Genomic DNA, 20,209 nt, shown 5'->3' with positions numbered 1-20,209 from the left:
CCCTCCCTCCCCCTTTCTCTCTCTCTCTCTTTCTTTCTTTCTTCTTCCCTCCCTCCCTCCCTCCCTTCCTTCCTTCCTTCCTTCCTTTCACAGTGCTGGGGATAAAACCCAGGACCTCATGCATGCCAGGCAGGCACTCTACCACTGAGCCACATCCCCAGTTCCCATATGTTTATTATTAACTCAGAAGAATCTGATGAGCCAAGTAGTGAAAGCTGCTAACACAGACACAAAAGCCAAACTCAGTGAAGCACTAGAGTCAGGAATACACAGACAACATTGGCTCGCAACTTAATGTGAATTGTTGATATTCAGGACCAAAAGATGATTTATATAAAAAAATGTTTCGGTGTGGGGGGGGGGGGACTGGGGTTGTGGCTCAGTGGTAGAGCACTCGCCTAGCATATGGGAGGCCCTGGGTTCAATCCTCAGCACCACATAAAGATCAATAAATAAAATAAAGGGATCCAATTACAACTAAAAAATAATTAAAAAAAAAAAGAAAAAATGTTTTGGAAGCCTGAGAGCTATATAAACAATAGTTCTGAAAACAGAAAGGAGTATAGAGGAATTTTCTGGTCCAGTCTTTTTCGTTTGTACGATATCTACAGGGATTGCTGAAGGTTGTTGTCAGTTGGCCCTGGGGGTGACAGCTGGAGCAGCTGGCATGGAATCCCGACAAGAGTTAGTGTTCCAGTCCTGGCTCGGCCACTTGCTGGCCATGTTACTCTAGGCCAGTGCTCTCAGCTCGTCGGTCCTCAGTCTCCTGACTTTTCTAGCCTCTCATTTCCTAGTCCGTGATGGTGGATGTGTATCATAAGATTATCGAGGGTTAAACGGGAATACATAAAACACCTGGCTTAAGGCCAGGCAAATTGTGCACACATACTACAAGATTAGGTGGCTTTTTTTCTTTCTTTTTTTTTTAATATTCTTTAGATGCTAATGAACCTCTATTTTATTCATTTATTTATATGTGGTGCTGAGAATTGAACCCAGTGCCTCACACATGCTAGGCAAGCGCTCTACCACTGAGCTACGACCCCAGCCCTGAGCAGCTTTTTTGATGACTCCAAAGATGACTGGCAGGAGATGGTGCTCTTTGTAACGATAGCACGGGCGGAAAGGCAGGTTTTGAGTGAAGACAATTATGAATCTGGTTGCGGTTCAAGGTGAATTTAAAAAATAAATATAATATAGATTTTGTGTTTTTCTTCCCCAAGTCTTTCTGTTCAGAGAGTGAATTAGAGAAGTTTCTCTCTTCTCCTTCTCCCAGAACCTTGTGGCTGGATAGCTTTTGGTGGATGTTTCATGAAAGGTACCAGGTAAATGAGGAACTGATTGTTTCTTTGGTTTGCTTACTTTTCTTTAGAACAAATTCCAACCTCTTTAACCTGAGCTACCAGCTCCTTGGATCCCGTGGATCACCCCTGCAGGCTCTGCTGTCACTCTGTCTCCTCCCTACTCAGGTCTCACCTGTGGACCCCGCACATCATCCATCATCCAATGTCCTCTGGCTCCCCCAAGCTTTAGGAACTAGTCCACATTAGGTGACTGGCCCAGGGCAGTGCTGAGAATAGAACTCAGGACCCATGACCCAGAGTTGGTGTGCCTCCTTCAACAGCACACTGCCTCTGGGCACACGCTTTGTGACTCTGATGCCAAAGATGAGTCGGTTATTTCATAAAGCATGTGGGGTTCATTAGCCGGAGAAGAGGATCCCTGAAAGTGAGAGTCATGCTTGGCTGTCTCAACAAGGGACTCAATAATTCCTTCCCCAATTCTGTTCCTGGCAGCCAAACAAGGAGGTCCAGAACAGGCTTCTCGACAGGATAGCCCGGCACTATGCCTTCCTCTTGTTTCATCAACCCAGATCGCATTTCGTGGAAGCACTCTTGAAAGTGAGTATCATCCACTGCCTAGGAAAACATGATGTTGGGTTTCTGTTCACCTCTAGTGTCGAAGAGCATGCCCTAAGCATCCTTTACATAAAGCAGTGAGTAGAAAGTTGTGGTATCGTCGCCTTCTTCACAACTGAAATACTCAGGGTCACTCCAGGTGAACTGGGCTGCACAAAATAATCACACAGAGACAGAGATACCTTTTTCTTTGGGTCCTCTGACCTTAAGGTGGGGATGGGGGGTGGAAGGGTGGAGAGAGAGAGAGTGGGAGGGGCAGATGCTGAACCCTCCCATTGAGGAGAAGCCATTCAAATGAGGCAAGGGGTCAGGTTTCGGGGGATTGAGTCTAGCTTTGTGATGTCTGCTGACAGCAGGTGACTGACATCTAGGAAAGCCACACCCAAAGGCAGAGCAAGAGAAGGGGACATACAAAGGGCATTTCCATGGAACATTCTATCCCAAATAGGGCAAAGGAGTAGTATTACAAAGGAACAGGTGAATGTAGCACCTGAAGACACTCCTTCTACTTCCTGGGCTGGGACAACGCCCAAGTCACCACGAAATGCAATGATTGGTCAGAGCCTCTTGCTTCAGGATGGAAGGCATGGGTCACTCAGAGTAGTTCCCCACATGGTATCTCTGTAGCCCACTTATAATATAGCAGCTATGAAAATATAATAGAATTCTACATACCCACAAGGAGAGCTATAATCATATATTTTAAGTGAAAAAGCAATTCATACAACTCTATGTTCAAATATATACACAGTCATGCACCATAAGTGACAGTTTGGTCAACAGTGGATTGCATGTTATGGCTGTTGTTGGGAAAAGTATAAACGGCAGCCATACCCCAGAGAAAAAACCCCAACATGGCGCCTAAGCACCTCTTCTTCCTGCCTTCTTCTTTTCTGCAGTGGCGGGAAAAGTTCCTGCCCGTGTGAACTCTCCCGCCGGCGCCAATTTCAAATCTCGCTGGGGGGGAACCTTAGCCCCAATGAGAACTAATTCCTGGGCTCCGGAGCTGATATCTGAAAGAACTTGCCAATAAACGGGTTGCCTGCCATTTATCTAAGCCCTACCATCTCCCCCTTAGTTCTATATAAGCACACAGCTTTTTGCAATAAAATTGGAATTCTCCCGGCGAAGTGTCTTTGCGTGGGGAATTCTTTCAGCTGTGACATGAGATTATATTTCCCAGGGACATCACAGCAGTCAGTTTATGTAAGTGCACTCTGTGGTGTTCATTCAGTGACAAAGTCAACCAACAATGCACTTCTCAGAACACAGCTCCATTGCTGGGTGGCACTTGACTGTATGTGTACGTGCCAAAGAAGAGAAGAAAATTTGAAAAAATATTTACCAAACTCTTAACAATATTTAAGAGGACTGCAGTTGTGAGAGTCTTCCCTTTTATATATTTCTGTGAGATTTAAGTAAGCCTGGAATGTTAAAATTAAAAGTGTGAACATACATATGTACTTTTTAGATGTGTGTGAACATAAGTACTGAAGGGATTGCTGGGAGAAAACATGACTGAATACTTTACATGACTGGGGTGAGGGAGGGCTTTCTAAATATGACTTGGAGGAAACAAGGGAGAAGACCAATAATTTAACTATATAATTTTAAAAAATCAATACAGATAAAATTAAGAGGCAAATGACACACTGCAAAAATCCTGATGGCACACATGTTAGACGATATAAAGGCCCATTACCGCCTTGGCCAATGGTAACAGGGGGATGTATCTCTTGCCATCTTGTTGGCTGCACTTTGGCCAAGCTGCAGAAGGGGCTAACGGCTCACATAAAGGAGCTCTGGGGAGGGAGGAGGCTATTGGCCAAACATAACTTGATGGGTGAGGAGCAACCCTCTTATAGGATAAGGAGATGTGGAGGCAGCGGAAGACAGACATTACTTCCCTTAAGAATAGGAAGTGGGGCTAGGGATGTAGCTCAGTGGTCAAGCACTTGCCTAGCATGTGCAAAGCCTTGGGTTTAATCCCCAGGGCTGCAAAAACAAGAAACAAACAAACAACAACAACAACAACAAAAAACAGTCAGGGCTGTCCCCAGCGCATCTTGGTGGCACATGCCTGTAATCCCAGGAGGAGGCTGAGGCGGTAGGAAAGAGTTCAAAGCCGCCTCAGCAATTTAGTGAGGCCCTAAGCAACTCAGCCAGATCTTGTCTCTAAATAAAATATAAAAAAGGACTGGGAATGTGGCTCAGTGGTTTAGTGCCCCCTTGGGTTCAATCTCCAGTGCCAAAAAAGGAAGGAAAAAAAATAGGTCCGTGGCACAGTGGTACTCGCCTATAATCCTGTGATTCCAGGTTGGGGCAGGAGGATCACAAATTCAAAGCCAGACCCTCAGTAATTTAGCAAGACCCTGTCTCAAAATGAAATGTAAAAAGGACAGGGGATATAGCTCAGTGGTAAAGCACCATGGGTCCAATCCCTAGTACTGGGGCGGGGGAGGGGGGAAGAGAAAAAAGAAAAAAACAGCAGGAAGGCAGCTTCTCGATGGAAAAGAATTTTAGTGCAGGTCCTTTCTGAATTCAGGGCTCTGACATGTCGAGAAGGTTGCCTGAGCTCTGCTTGTCCCCGTAGAGGTTGCCGTCACTTTTGAGCAAAGCCCTGTACACCAGCTTCTGCTGCTGCTTCCCGCAGTCCTGGTTCAACACCCACGAATTCAAGTCGGACATCTGCGACACCATCAACCTATGGATGACAGGTGAGAGCTGGCTGCTGCTCCCGGGGGCTGCAGTTCCGGAAGGATGCTGTCCACCAGAGCCCAGGTGATTCTCATTGGCCATCACATGCCTTCATCAGGGCCATCTTCCTTTTCTTTCCTAAATACCAACGAGAGTACAGTGTCTGGTGAGAGCCCAAGGAGCATGAGTTTTCCCGCTGCCTCAAGGCAGTCCCAAGACACCCCTTCTAATCCAGGTTTGGGCCCAGCTACATCTACAGGGAGCTTCGGAGCCTCTCTTAACACATACCCAAGTTTCAGCTCAACCCTGATAGTTAGCCACGTGCCATGGGTTGAAGGATTCAAAAGCAGTAGCTGGTTAGATAATCCCAGCTTTCTACCCTCCATGTGACCAAGGGGCCCACCATGGCCTCTCCATCCAGCACCCACAGCCACCCTTCAGTGCCCTTCCCCACTGCCCCAGCTCAGCCTAGACATTGCCTAAGGTCATTGAAAACTTCTATTTATTGCAAGGTTCCTTTGTGCCAGATTCTGTGCCAAGTAAGCACTTTTAACGTGTCCTCTTGTGCTGGGGTTCCCAAAGTCCCCCACACACATTAGAAGAACTCACGGGTCTCAGCACCCAGCTGTAGTCACGGCTGAGCTTTATGAATAAGGATGCGGTAAGGCTGGATCCCAGGGTGAAAGACAGGCTCCTTTGTGCTGTCCCCCTCCCACAAAGAGTCCCACGCAGTTACTCTTCCTCCTGCCATGAAAATGTAGCAACTTGTATGTGATGTCGTTGTCCATTAAAGATGCAGTGGCCAAAGTTTCATCAGTACTTCTCACAGTTCTAGAAAAGAAGGTGTGTGGCATAAGCCACACCATGCAATCTGGGCACAGTGAGCCCTCTTGGTATCAGAGGAAGTTTTGTATCAGTGTAAGGAACTGTTTACCTGCCAACTTCCCAGCCACCAGCCAAGAGCCAGTCTAGCAGGCTTTTCTAAGGCCTCTCTAAGGCCAGCAGTCTCAGACCTGCTGTGCTAATGTTTTTCTTTTCTTTTCTCTGTTTCTTTCTTTCTCTCTCTTCCTTCCCTCCCTCCCCCTCTTCTTTCTTTTCTTTTCTTTTCTTTTCTTTCTCTCTCTCTCTCTCTCTCTTTATTTCTCCCTCCCTCCCTCCCTTTCTTTCTATCTTTCTTTCTTTCAATTGAACCCAGGACCTCATACATGCTAGGCGAGCACTCTACCCTGAACCACAACCTCAGCCCCCACTAATGCTTTTCTCTCTTTTTTTTAATTAATTTTTTAATTTATATGACAGCAGAATGCATTACAATTCTTATTACACATATAGAGCACAATTTTTCATGTCTCTGGTTGTGTACAAAGTATACACCAATTCGTGTCTTCATTCGTGTACTTTGGATAATGATGTCCATCACATTCCACATCATGGTTTTCTGAAACCCATTTAATCCTCTTAACATGGAAGATCAATGCAGTCCAACAGCAAAGGAGGGGCAGGGATTAGTTCCAGGGCTGGCCCCTCCCAAGCTAGGCCTCTGACCACTGTGGCATTCTGCCTCCCGTTCTCTGACCCTCGCCTTGCTCTTCCTTTTTCCCAGTCTTTTGCCCAAGGCTTTATCTTCCCCAACTCATCCTCGGTAATCAAGCTCCTGTCCATTGGTTTTGTCCAAGGAACCGCGGCTTTGCTCAGGGGCCCAAGTTTCTTAAGGATCCTTAGAAGCGTCACCATTCCTGAGAACCCATTTCTGACACTTAACTGAAAGTGTCATAACACATTTAACAACCCTTTTTTTTTTTCTTATTTCTTTTCCTTGTAGTGCTGGGGACAGAACCCAGGGTCTTGCACATGCTAGGCAAGCCCTACCTCTGAGCTATATCCCCAGCTCCTGCTTAACATTTGCTCGCTACTACCTATTATGCACCAGGCCCAGCAGGAAACCCTGGAGGCCAAAGATGACTAAGACCCAGCCCAGGCCACCAGAGAGCTCATGGTCCAGCAAATCAGGGGCAGTGGGGGAAATGAGAACTGTAGTGCCTTCACATTTACACAGCACAGGAGAGTCACACACCTGTCATCTGACCTCAACCCAGCCATCCATTTGGCAGGGAAGACAGGGGAGGCAGGTGGCATCAGGCCCCATTTTCCAGACGAAGACCCAAAGTCCTCTAGAGAGGAAGTGACACCTCCAAGGCCACAGGCCAGCCTGGGGTGGAGTGGTACTGGAAGTCCCACCGCCCCAGAACTGGCAGGGCCTCAGAGACTCTGTCTTCCTCTGTCCTGGGTGGTCTGCCTCCCTTCTTTTTGGCTAGTGTCCTTTCTGGCTCTCCACTCCCTTAGGGACATATCCACGCCCCCAGGGCTATAAGAGTTGGGACTACTCGGAACTGGATCCAGAGAGATTCCGGAGAGAAGAATTAATTTTACAGAGAAAACGACTGGCAAAGGGTAAGATACCAGTTATAGGTCCCTCTGCCTTCTGCCACACCCAATACCATTTATGGAGACAGAGGGAGTCAGAAAATTGATGTCCCCAGGCCAGAGTCTCTCTTAGGGACTCTCAAACCAACTGAAATGTAAGTGCCTATGAGCTGTGGTTAGAGTTCATGCAGCACGTTTGTGGGCTGGGAGGAAAGGGTTTGATTTTCAAATAGCAGATTCCTGTGAACGGGTGTCCACGGTAGGCCGGCACCGGGCCGGGGGCGCTCTCTGTTTTATTTCATCCTCTTGACAACCTGCTGCCACACTATCCATCTCACACCACAGTCAGGAAACTGAAATTCAAGGAACACCTTGCCCCGGGTCACTTGATTTTATTTCACTCAACAGTCACATCACAGGCCCTGTGCTAACCACTAAGGGGCACAGTGGTGGAGGTAAGCCAGGGCCCTGTCACCATCCATAATGTAATCATGGCACAGTGGCTTGGGCACTGTGATGAGGGGCACAGGATGCAGAGGCAGCACCCAGAGGCATGCCCAGACAGCCCACCATGGTCAACGAATGCTCCTGACTGAGATCTGAGGGTCTCAGGCAGGGGAAGGAGAGGACTCATGTGGTAGGAGGAGCAGCAGCAACGTCTCAGGAAGAGTGAGTCAGGTTTGCTGCATTGTCCAAGTCCCCAGTGCAGCTGGGGTAGCCCAACCTGGGCTCAGGGAAGAGAAGACTGCAACCCTCGGCACGGAGCAGGGCACGGCTCTTGTCTGGAGAAGCTGGCACAGCCACCGCTTATTCAGGCCAGACACACTCATCCGTCAACTTTCTGAGCCTTCACGATTACTTACCCACTTAGCAGACAGGCTTCCCAGTGGGCATGCGCACACACGGATCTTTTTTTTTTTTTTTTTTATTAACACATTAGTTGTGGTTGGACTCAATATCTTTACTTGTTTATTCCTATGTGGTGCTGAGGATCAAACCCAGGGCCTTGACTGTGCTAGGCAAGTGCTCTACCGCTGAGCCACCACCCCAGCCCCAGGGATATTTTTCAATGTAGAAAAAAAAAAAAAAAAAAAAACCTAATTTTAATTGTCTTCATTTAAAAAAATTCCAGTGTTGCCTATATTCAAATTTAATGACATTTTAATGAATATTAAGTTTAACATGTTATGGGCTTAATAGTTGTTTGTCATTTTTTGTGGTACTGGGGATGGAACCCCAGGGCCTAAGCACACACTCTTCTGCTGAGCTACAGCCCTAGATTTTCTTTTATAAGGAAATTCATTCATTTCACCCCACATTTACTCATTGTGATTTTTCTAGGGTTCCAGGTTGTTTTTCTTTGGGAACCAGTCCTTTTTTTTTCCCCCATGAGAGTTGCATGCTTGCCTGCACACCGCCCTCTCCAATCCCTGGATGATATTGCCTTTAATTAGCTGGACAGCCCTTCATGATAGACAGTGTTCAAGCTCAGGATCTGAGAGGTGAGGTGACTTGCTGAGGTCACTCAGCAGGTGGAAGGCACAGAGAGGCTCCAAATTGCCTGAGCCTGAGGGGAGAGTTTGGTGGGGGTGGCTTGTGGAGTCCCTGGTGGCAGGAAGGGACTGTCTCCGAACTCCTGGCTTCAATCTTGGCATCCCATGGCCAGAAGGGACTAAAGAACAGCTTCTTTCCTTCCTTAGGAAGATATTTCTCTTTCTTCACTCCTAAGAAGACGTTCCAGGGCAGGAGATCCCACCGCCCTCAGGTAAAGGGGAGGACTAGACCGGGACCCCTGGACGCTCCAAGCTGCAGACACCTTGGATCCTCTAGAGCATCAGTGGCCTCTTGTCAACAGCACATCTCTGTGCCCCTGCCCTGGTTCTACCTCATCTTTTCCGTGAGGGGTCCTGTAGGCCGCGATGGCCTGTGGATGAGTGGAGCACTGAGGGGCCACCACAGAAGCACAGCAGCAGGCCAAGCACAGTGACACACACCTGCGATCCAGCTGCTCAGGAGGCTGAGGCAGGAGGATCGCAGGTTTGAGGCCAGCCTGGGCAACTTAGCAAGACCCCGTCTCAAAAAAAAAAAAAAGGACTGGGGTGTAGCTCAGTGGTAGAGTGTCCCTGGGTTCAATCCCCAGGAGCACAAAAAATAAAATTAGATAAATTTAAAAGAAAAAAGAAAAAGAAAGAAAGGAAGGCAGTCAGCAGTGGGGGAGCAGCAGCGCAGCCTTCTATCCTGGCTGCCATGCCTGGGGCTTCCTGCCTCTTCTTCCCCAGCAGTCCCCAGGGCAGACCTACAGCCTGGCCATCACCTTGACCCCTGCTCTTCCTCTGTCCTTCCTCAGTGTCCCTCCTATAGGTGTTATATTCTCGCCTTTTCAGTCCTGCCACCCTGCTAACTGTATCTCCTGTGGCAGCTGCCGTCCCCCGACCCTGAACGCCTCCTTACAGCCCAAACAAAACACCTCTCACTGCTGGTGTGGATTTTCCTGCAAGGTCTTATCTGGGCTGGTCCAATCCATCTGTACCCACAGGCTCTGGGGGCTCCTGCCACAGGCCTCTTCCAGTTCCTGTGGGCACTCCACTCTCTGCCCAAACGCGGCCTCTGTACTGGATCATGCTGGTGTCCCGGGTGAGTTACCCTCTCACCTGCCCTTGTTAGCATTTTTCCTAGAAAAGTCACATGGGTAGCATGCAATTAATCAAATGCCACAAATCACAGCCTTTTTTTTTTTTTTTTTTCTGGAGAGCTGGAAAAAACAAATGTCCAAGGCAGAGTCTGGTGAGATGAATGAAGCCTTTCCCTGCTTCTGTAAACAGAATTATTGTTCACTGCCAAGCCCACTTATTTACTATCTCTGTACTGAAATAGCAGAGTTGAATATAGTGATTACTGAGAACCTGAGACTGGCAGAGATGAATATTATTATCTGACTTTTTTTTTCTTAGAAGAAAAAAATTTGCTAATTCCAGGTCTTTCTTTCATCTTCTTCTTCTCCTCCTCCTTCCCCTCCTTCTTTTGTTTTTGAAACCAGAGGCATTCTATCACTGTACTCCATCCCCAGCCATTTCTATTTTATTTTGAGACAGGGTCTCACTAACTTGCCCAGTTTGGCCTCAAACTTGCAATCCTCCTGCCTCAGCCTCTCAAGTCGCTGGGATTATATGTGCCCCTGTGCCTGACCCCACCGCAGGACTTCTTAAAAGACTTATCTGTCCCCACATCTCCTTTCCCCACCTTGAAAGTGTGCCTCCAGTTGGGGCCCTAACCACGCTGGCCATTGGGCCACTCTTGCCACCTGGAGGGTCAGTCCTACAGAGGGTTTCACAGGATAGGGCATGCCCACTGTCTTTTTTTTTTTAATTACATTTTTAAATTAACACATAATTGTCGTCCATATCAGTGAAGTACAGTGATGTATTAACACCTGCATACAGGGTTCTCACATCCGTGTCATCAGCATTTCTGTTTCCTTATTATTTCTCTAGTGTGGAGCCTTGAGTCCCTCTCTTCTAGATCTTGAGGAAATGAGCTCTTGTGAACGACCCCACTGTGCTGCACGATGCCTTCCTTCTAACTCTCCTGCTACCAGTTATCCAACCTCTGTCCCACTGCCTGGCCCTGCCTGGCCTCTAGGGATCACTCTCCTGCATTCAATGGACCTTTCTTTTCTTTCTTTCTTTTTCTTTTTTCTTTACTGTTTTTTTTTTTTTTAGCTCCCACATGTAAGGGAGAACTGCTTTTCTTTCTTTTTCTGGCTTCTTTCCCTTGTGTATCCAGTTCCATCCATTTTGCTGCAAATAACAGGATTCCATTCCTCTTCCTGTTGTACACATCCTGTTTTCTTACCCACTCGTCCCTAGATGGCCACCTAGGTTGATTCCATGTCTCAGCTATTGGGGATAGTGCTTCAAGAAACCTGGGAGGGTGGGCACCTCTTTGATGTCCAGATTTTGCTTCCGTTGGTTATGTACCCAGAAGTGGGGTGGCTGGATCATATGGTAGATCCAGTTTTAGTTTCTTGTCTTTTCTTTTTGTGGTACTGAAGCTTGAACCCAGAGCACTCTTTCTCTCTGAGCTACATCCCCAGCCTTATTTTTAGTTTTTTAAAGACCCCCTCCCCACCTATTGTTTTCCACAGTGGTTGGACCAGTGCTGTCCGTTGTTCTCCTGGTAACGTGGCTCAGCAGTCCTGAACACGCATAAGGCCTGGATTTGATCCCCAGAAATGTAAAAAAAAAAAAAAAAAGTTTCTTGATTTCGTGATTCTGTGTTGTCACACAGTTGCCAGACCTTCCTTTGTCGCTCACTGCCCATCCTCAGTCATCTCAGGCGGCTCCCTATCCTGCTGATCCAATCTGTCCTGGGTCCCCCTCCCTGCTATATTGATTTGTTCTCCCTTAGTGACCTCTGCTGGTTTGGTGGCTTCAAAAGCTATTCATATGCTAGTTCCCCCCAGACCTTCCCCTCCCTGGCCTCTCTCAGACCTCTCTGTGGGCTCTCAGCTGCCCTCGGCCTCTCATCTCCCAGCTGTCTCTAGGAGAGACCTGGCTCCTTTTATCGGTAGCCCCAGCCTAGTGTCCACACAGGAACCAGAAGGATTTTTGCAGACAGACATTAGGTGGGGCCATTCCGTGCTTAAAACCTCCAACAGCTTCTCATTGCCCTTGGAAGAAGATCTGGTCTCGTTCCACGGTGTGAAATGCCCTGCAGAACCAGCCACCATGGCCTTCTCTCCCTTGATACCTGACCATCAGCCCACTGGATGTCCCTGTGCCCCTTGGACGCCCAGACATATGCCCAATGGGCCTTCGTGCTCCTTGTCATCTTTTCTGGAAGGTGCTTTCCTCTGGCTTCTGAGGGATGTCTGGTTCCTCCTGTGCTTCTGACTCCAGCTCCACTGCCCAGGCTGCCCCGACTCCCCTGCCCCTCACCGCCCCCAGCCCACTCCCTTCCTCTGTCCCGTGCTTGTCCTCTTCCACACGTCCAAGGGTTCAGGTATTGTTTAGGACGCCCACACCTTAAAACATAGATACGCAGGCTCTCCTTGTCCTCCGTCTCCTCGCCTCGTGGTCTCTGAGGACAGGCCCAGCACAGAGAGCACCGAGCAAAGCTCTCTGGCCTTCATGAATGAGGTCACATACTCACCTACGAAGCTCTTGGCTGCGCTTAGCATGTGATGGGGCTCTATAAATGTCAGCTCCCAAAAGTACAGACGGAACAGGTGCTGTGGAGGGACACTTGTCACTCATAGATCAAGATCAAAATATTATTCAGTGTTTGGGTGCTGCCTGTCACAACTGCCAGAAACAAATGCATTGCTTTGTACTGAGACATGTAAAGCCTTCTGACAGTTATTTCAGCAGCTCAGTGAAGAGATTCAATTTTCTGCCCCTAGAAACACAAATGACAGAACACTCTGGAACCTTGAAAACAGCTGAAGCATTAGTGGCCAACCAGGATGGAGGGGGTGACTCCTGTTGGAGGCAGAGCTTCTCTGAAAAGGGTGTCTTGGAACTGCTGTGAGGCAGCAGGAAAACTCTCACTCACTGTCCTGTCTGCTCAATGGAGTAGCTGGTGGTGTTCAAAGTATGCTTTCCAGTGGCCACAGACAGTCTAAGAGTTCATAATTCAGAGGTGTGAGTTCCAATTTCTCTAGGACTGACCTGCGGTCTGCCCTTGGAGTGTTAGGGATTTGCCAGGAGTGAGAAGTTATCTGCCAATCTGGCTCCTTCTGAGAGGCTCAGTTGTAAATTAGGGCTCCTACCTGTTGGAAACTGAGTCATTCAATTGTTTAGTGAATCTTAGAGAAGGCAGTGAAACGTGGTCTCTGTAAGGAGGAATCAGGGGTATAGGGGTTCTAAGGGGTTCTAATACCCCTCAGGAAGTGCTTGCTACTCCTGAACTATTCAAATTGGTAGGAAAATAGGTTTTATTCAAATTCTACTTTGAAGGAAGATGGAAGAAACTTAATTATTTCAAAAGTTCCCTCTTCACAATCCTGGAAGGTGAGCAGGATCTTAGAGAAGAGGCAGGGGCAGGAAGTGAGACAAAAGGCAGGAGATGCACGTATGCAGGTTTAGTTAGTCCTGCTGCACGGGCCCCAGCGGGCAGCTCAGCTCCCAGCTGCTTTGACGCCTTGTCTGCAGCAGAGGAAGGGTGAAGAGCCTCCGTGTTCTCTTCTGCAAACTGAGCCTCACAACTGGTATCACCTCTTACAGATTCTATCTGGGGATAAATAACATCCCATAAATTGTTGTATAGTCATGTCCTGTGAGAATGTCTCATGATTCCACCCCCACCCGGGACTGGGGACTGAATCCAGGGGTGCTTTACCATGGAGCCACATCCCCAGCCCTTTTTATTTTTTATTTTGAGACAGGGTCTCACTAAGTTACTGAGGCTGACCTTGAACTTGCAATCCTCCTGCCTCAGCCTTCTGAATTGCTGGGATCCCAGGCCTGTACCACTATGCCCATCTTGTTTTGGAATTTTAACCAGAATTTTCCCAAGTTCCAGAGCGTGGTCATTAACAATAATGACCTAAATTCCTCCAGCTCCTTCTCATACCTGTGCAGCCCACTCCTTTCCCTGGCACCTGTAGGCATCCCAGATTGTATCTCATGGTCGCTCCAAACAGGCTCCCCCTGCTCCTCTGTCCCCATAACCTGAGCCCTCAGCCAGGTGACCAAGTGAGGTGAATCAGCCCTGTCTTCTCTGTGCCGGGTGAGGGCAGTCTTCCTTTACCTTGATCCTAACCATGGTCACCTTGCCTCACCCACACATGTGTGGCAGCTGGTCACAGCCTGAGAGAATGGGTGGGAAAGTGCTTTACTTGCAAGTGGAAAGGTGTGGTCATTAGGAGAGTCCACCGCTGCGGGTTTCTTTGCACAGGCCTAGCCTCTGCCAAAGCCATAGCCTCCTGGTCCTTACAGCAGCCCACAAGGAGGGTAATTAGTAACTGCTACCTTTATGCAAGAAAGGAAGAAATAGACCCGAGAGGTGAGTGACCTGTCCCAGGTCACTGCGTGTTTGTACATCGTCCTGCCCCTTCTCCCCCAATGGGAGGATCTACTAACTTACGCTCAAGCTCACCTCCTCGCACTGTTCTCTCCTCTGCTAGAGATTATTACAGGCCTCTTAAGAATGAATGTTGAGCCGGGTGCCGTGGCGTACTCCCAGCAGCTTGGGAGGCCAAGACAGGAGGGTCGTGAGTTCAAAGCCAGCCTCAGCAACTTAGCAAGGTCCTAAGCAACTCAGTGAGAACGTGAGACCGTGTCTCTAAATAAAATATTAAAAAGAGCTGAGGAAGTGTGGCTCAGTGTTTGGGTCCAATCCCCAGTACCAAAAAAAAAAAAAAAAAAATGAGTGTCGATGTCTCACTGAGCCCTGGGAGTGCTTCTTACAAACCCCGGCCACAACCTCAACACCTCGAGCACTGGACACACAGCTGCGTGACTTTCTCCTGCCCACTCAGATACCGTATTTATTTACCAGCAAAGCAGTTGTGGTCACTCCTGGTGGACTACTTGTGCGCCACTTGGTGGGCCATTTGTCAGACACCACCAAGCTCCTACTCGTCCTCAAGGACAGAAAGCGAGCGTCTCCTCTCTTGGAAACCCTCCAGCACCCTCACACAGCCCAGAGTCCCCCGCTCGGACTCCACGGTCCTCTCCGCGCTGTGTCAGAGTAGCCATGGCTCCCCGACATCTGCTGTCCTCCTCATCTATAAAGGAGCACCTCTGTCTTTTAACTGGGCATCTCATGGCCAGAATAAAGATGGTACTTCCTAGTCTCCCTGCATACACGTATAGCCATGTAACCACCTCAGTGAGAGGTAGGCAGAGGTACCATGTGGCAGTTTCTGGAAAAATTTCTTTAAAATCTAACTTGTATAAGCCCTTCATCTCTGTGTTCTTTTACATCCTGCTGCCTGGAGTGGGAAAGTGATAACTGGCACTCTAGCTGCCATCTTGGACCCTGAGAACGAAAGTCCCATCTTAGGACGAATGGAGCAGTGAGCTGGAAGAAGTCAGAGTCCCTGAGGGCTTGGCACAGTAGAAGTCCTGCCTCTCTCCAGACTTTTATGGAGGAGATCAATTTCTACCTAGTTTGACCCATTATAATTCTGAGTCTCTGTCACTCACGTCCCTAACATGATCCTAATTTATTTCCCCTAAGGAATATGGGCTACCTTCTATGTTTAGTGTACTTTTCGACCTTCTCTAATCTCTGCTGCTAGAGTGGGAGCCATTCTGGGCAGGGACGAGGTTTATTGACAAGGTTTCAGTGACTGCCTGTGCTAGGCTCATGAGCAGTGGCTCAAAGAAAAGCTGAGGAAGGAGGCAGGTTGCGAGACTGCTAGGCCAGGGGGCAGTGCCCTGGGAGCCCCTCTGCCAGCCAGCGAGTGCTCCCTCTGAGTGACCTGGCTGAATCCTATGGAAACACCCACCACAGAGAGGCTCAAGGACTGGCCCAAGATCGGCAGTCTCCGCGTGCAGAGCTGGGTCTGGAAGTCCACTCGCCCCGTCCCCACCCCGTGGGCTCTCCGCTAGGCCTCTTCTCTCTGCCAGGACTGCCTGGATTGTCAAACTGGGCCTGAATGGTCCTCTTCTGTGTGTTCCTTGCTGAGAAAGATGAGGAGTAGCTAAGAAGTCGCATTATTCCTCTTGCTACCAGTTTCCTAATGACGTTTTCTCCGTTCTCTCCTGGAGTCTTCTATCACACCTTCGGCCAACGACAGAGTCTCCGCAGCCAGGCTGAATTCAGGAGAGAACCTGCGAGCCCAGAGTGCTACGAGAGGTATGCTGACTTCCACAAAGAGAAATGGTGGCTTTTGACTTGGTTCTTATCTCCCAAACCCTAGTTTCTTGGGTCATTTTGAACACAATTTGCTCTACTCTTGTGGCTCTAGCCTGCACCTTGGCACCAAGCAGCCTTCATGAGAAGATATGGCTGTCTTTTTGGTTCAGTGAGCACTGATCAAGGAAAATGGTCAATTATATTTCTTTTGTGTGGCCAGATAATTCCAGTTTCTGTTGCTTTTTCTTCAATCCTGAAGACCCAGGTTTCCCCGAGCTCTCATTTTCCTCCCGTGTGAAAACAAAACTTCCACGAGAATTTCATTTAAAATAGGCCTCTTACCGTGGCCTGCCGTCCCTTACTTTTCTTCCGTCTGAAAATGTCTTTTTTACACCTTCATTCTTGAAGATGTTTTCCTGGATGTGGAATTAGGGTTGAGAGGTCTTTTCCCTTAGCACTTGGAGTTGTTGGTCCCGGCTGGGGGCGTGGCACGAGGACCTTGGCATGAGCAAGGCCCTGAGCTCATTCCCCCTCCCGCCCCCCCCCCCCCAGATGTCGGTCCGCAGCCTTGCAGTCCCTGAGGTTCCCGATGAGAAATCCAGCCCGTCAGCTCTTGTCCGCTTTTGAGCGATGTCCCTCTCTCTCTGTCCTCAGGACCCCGCATGGTCTTTCAGCAGACTGATCAGGATGAAACCCTGTTCACATGACATCACAGCTTCTTTGGGGCTTACAGAGTTTCTTTTTCTTTTCTTTTTAAATTGTAGACGGACAACATACCTTTGTTTTATTGGTTTATTTTTATGCGACACTGAGGATCCACCCCAGTTCCTCAGGCGGGCCCAGGCGTACTCTGCCCTGAGCTACAGCCCCAGCCCCATTACTGAGTTTCTTAAATCTATGTGTTTTACCCAATTTGGGACTTTTTCAGCTATTATTTTTCATTTTTTTTTTCTTTCTTCTTTCACTTTGGGACTCTGGTGACACAAACTCTGGACCTTTTCATAGTGTCCCATAGGTCCCTGAGACTCCACTTTTTTTTTTTTTTCTAATTTTTCTTTTAGATTGTTGGGATTGTGTGGCATAATGATAAACTCTATTTGGCATTTGTCCCAGTTCCTGGCACAGAGCCCCTTAAGCCTTTGTAATTTCCAGAGTGAAAGAAGTGACTTGTTCATAATGGGTCTTTTTCAACCACACTGAACTCAGGCCAAATCTTAGGGTGCAGCCCCTAGGGAGCGTGAGGAAGAGCATTGGTCACCAGAAAGACTAATATACGTCCTGGCCCCATCCCCAGCCTCCCAGGAGGAGAGGTCTGCCAGAAGTGGATCACAACAGCTCCAGGACCACCACGTTGGACAGCTCCGGGCTGTGCGAGTGTATGTTGTGTGTATGTGTGTGTGTGTGCCTGCACCCGCAGGGCATCGGGCAGAAGAGGGCAGAGGACCCCTGCACCTCCAGCCCTGAGATGCCTCTGAGCTGGGAGATACGAAGGAAAAACAAATCCTTGTGGAACCAGGTTTGCATCTGGATTTCCTTCCAGTTTACCTGCTACTGTGCCTTTTTCAGAGTCCTCAGACAGTGGGGCCGGGGGTTCTGCGTAGGGTTTTTAGCTGCATTCACTGAAGAACAGAGTGGAATGCGCTTATTTCATCTTAACCTAATCCAGATTCCTGATTTTTTTCATTCTATCTTTCTTACTCCGTTTTATTCTGTTTTTTTGGAAAGTTCCATATTCTGTTTACATTCTTCATTGCAGTGGATCTCAAACAGAGACATTTCCCCCCAAGGAATGTTTAACAGGGTCTGGATATAGTCTTGGTTGCTGCCTCTCAGGGGCAAGGTGCTACTGGCATTTAGTGATTAGAGGTCAGGAATACTGATGACCATCCTCCAGTGACAGGACCTTCCCCACATCAGACAGCCCTCTGGCCCCTGACCTCAGTAAAGCAGAGGGTGAGGAAGTTGCTTTATTGTGAGCCTGTGAAATCCTAGCATGCATATTTAACTTTATTTGAAGTTAAATAATGACTTAGCCCAGCCCCTTTCCTGAACCAAACAAAGACCTCAGAGCCATGTAACCCCACCCCTTCCCCACAGGCTGAATGCATTATCGTCCCCAACTCTCCCTCAGTGCTTTGGTCATTTTGCTTGACTGTTTTCCGGTTCCATTGCTATTGCTGAGAACTCTGCAGTTGTTCTGATCACCTATTTAGAGATGATCTATTGTTTCTCTACTTATCTTTGAGATATTCTCTGTTAACATTCTGTGCAAGAAAGCATAGTTTTGTGCCAAGGTTGGACCTTTTTTGTCCCTTCCTTCCTGTTGCTATTTAACTTTTTTTTTTTCCTTCTCATTTTCTTCTAGTACTAGAGATTGAACCCAGAGCCTTGTGCTTGCCAGGCCAGTTCTCCGCCACTGAGCTACATCCCCTGTTCACTGCCTACCATTTTTTAAAGACTTTAGGCCTGTTCTTCTTTATTCTGTGGCCACACAGTATCTGGAGAATTCTATCATGACACCTGAGTTAGTGTTACATTGATTATTTACATGTCTTTTTTTCCCCCCTCACTAAACTGGGAGATCCTTGAAGATAATCTCTTTCTGGCACCCAGAAAGTGCCTGGTGCATACATAATAGGTATTCAATAAATACTTTCTGGATGGATGGATGGATGAAAGAATGGACAGATATTAGATGAGTAAATGGGTAAACACATGGCCTGCAGGTGTGTATCTGGCTAAAAAGCAAGTCACATAAAACGCATTCACTATAGCTGCATCCACCAGAGTCTCTTTAATGATCCACATCCCCAGGCATATCCCCTTTACGGGGAAGCTGAGACCTAGACCTTGCCTGCATCGGAGCCGGCAAGCTTCAGTGATAATTCTTTTGCTGTATCACATTGACAGAGCATCGTCCGACCCTGGTCTTGAGGAAAGCCACACCACTGGTCAAGAGGATATCAGAAGCAAGAGAGAGTGCAAATCTGCTCACTAAAGAGGTAAGCACCTGACTGGCAGAGTGATTTAAAAAGGGGGTCAGAGATGGGCTAGAAAACCTAGCTTTATGACAATGTCAGGCTAAGAACTGGGGTAGTTCTGATTTTAACTCTCGTGCTCATTCAGGAAATCTCCTAAGGGCAATTCCAACATTGACAGAGCATTTTTTGTTTGGATTTCTTTGGGATTCAAACCACCTGCTGGAAACTCAGGAACCTGTGTATAGTGGAAGGAGAGCACTGAGCCCCAGTTTCCTACTTTACAAAAAGGGACACCCACTCAGAGAGATCATGGTGTTCTTATGAGGCTTACCTGAGGTCATGATGACAATTAATATTTAATGAACACTTATTGTGTGTTGGGCACTATGCTAAGTCTTAAAGGCACAGTGTATTTTATTTTGCTGTGACAGTCCCCTGAGATAGTCACTACTACAGTAACTAGCAGTGTGGAAAAAAAATGCTGAAAGATGATACAAATGTGGCCAAGATCACAAAGCAAAAAAGTGATATGACTTAGACTTGTCTGTCAAGAAATGTCAACATTTTTAAAAATAGACAAATTTGAATATTTTTGTTGCTATTTTGCTTTTTCAACTTAACATATAATAGGTAAAATTCATTGAGTGTTGACTGTGTGCCAGATATTGTTCTAATAACATTACATATGTGTATAAATTAATTTGATCCTCACACAGCCCTAATAAGTTTTATTTGTTGTCTCCATTGTATAGATGAGGAAAGTGGAGCTCAAAAAGAGTAAATACTTTGCCCAAATTCAAATAGCTAGGAAGTGGTAGAGCCAAGATTTTTTAAAAGATGAAGTTCATATGCCATAAAGTCCAGCATTTGAATGAATGAATGAATGAATGAATGAATTTCTGCAGTGCTAGGGATCAAACCCAGGGTCTCACATGTGCCAGGCAAATGCTCCACCACTAAGCCACACCCCAAGCAGTGTATAAGGGGTGGTTCATTCACAGAATTGGGCAGTCATCACCCCCAGAACATTTTATCACCCAAAAAAGAAACCTCACACTCCTTAGCAGTCATATCCTAGTCCTCTCCCCAGCCCCCAGAAACCCACCAATTCACTTTTGGTCTTGTGGATTTGCCTATTCTGGACATTCCATATAAATGAAATTATGTAATATGTGGCCTCTCGGGACTGGCTTCTCACCCTCTGGTTTGTCTGTGCTGTAGTATGAAAGTACTTCATTTCTTTTTATGGGAAACTATTTCACTACATGAGAACACCTTATTTTGTTTATTCATTTACCAATTGATGGACATCATTTCACTTTTGGCTCGTGGTAATGCTGTGTCTGTGAACACTCATGGAGTTGTTATGTGGACAGGTCTTCT

At 47.5% G+C, this 20,209-nt stretch overlaps 1 protein-coding gene across 5 annotated transcripts in view; it reads left to right on the top strand.

Annotated features, from left to right (window-relative positions):
• Fam227a (family with sequence similarity 227 member A) overlaps positions 1-20,209 on the top strand; it is a 54,075-nt gene that overhangs the window by 19,665 nt on the left and 14,201 nt on the right. For 4 of the 5 annotated variants that reach the window (XM_046429697.2, XM_058574335.1, XM_058574336.1 and 1 more), the window contains 7 exons: positions 1,224-1,325; positions 1,797-1,901; positions 4,513-4,636; positions 6,960-7,067; positions 8,741-8,805; positions 15,758-15,845; positions 18,756-18,847. In XM_046429697.2, the coding sequence (XP_046285653.1) occupies positions 1,224-1,325; positions 1,797-1,901; positions 4,513-4,636; positions 6,960-7,067; positions 8,741-8,805; positions 15,758-15,845; positions 18,756-18,847 (684 nt within the window). The remainder of the gene's footprint in view (positions 1-1,223; positions 1,326-1,796; positions 1,902-4,512; positions 4,637-6,959; positions 7,068-8,740; positions 8,806-15,757; positions 15,846-18,755; positions 18,848-20,209) is intronic. The other variant, XM_046429699.2, reaches the window with a different exon arrangement.

Source organism: Marmota monax, unplaced genomic scaffold (assembly GCF_021218885.2).
Source record: "Marmota monax isolate L192 unplaced genomic scaffold, Marmota_monax_Labrador192_F-V1.1 WCK01_AAM20220418_F8-fsc00051, whole genome shotgun sequence".
Lineage (NCBI taxonomy): Eukaryota > Metazoa > Chordata > Mammalia > Rodentia > Sciuridae > Marmota > Marmota monax.
This window is presented reverse-complemented; position numbering and strand designations above follow the sequence as displayed.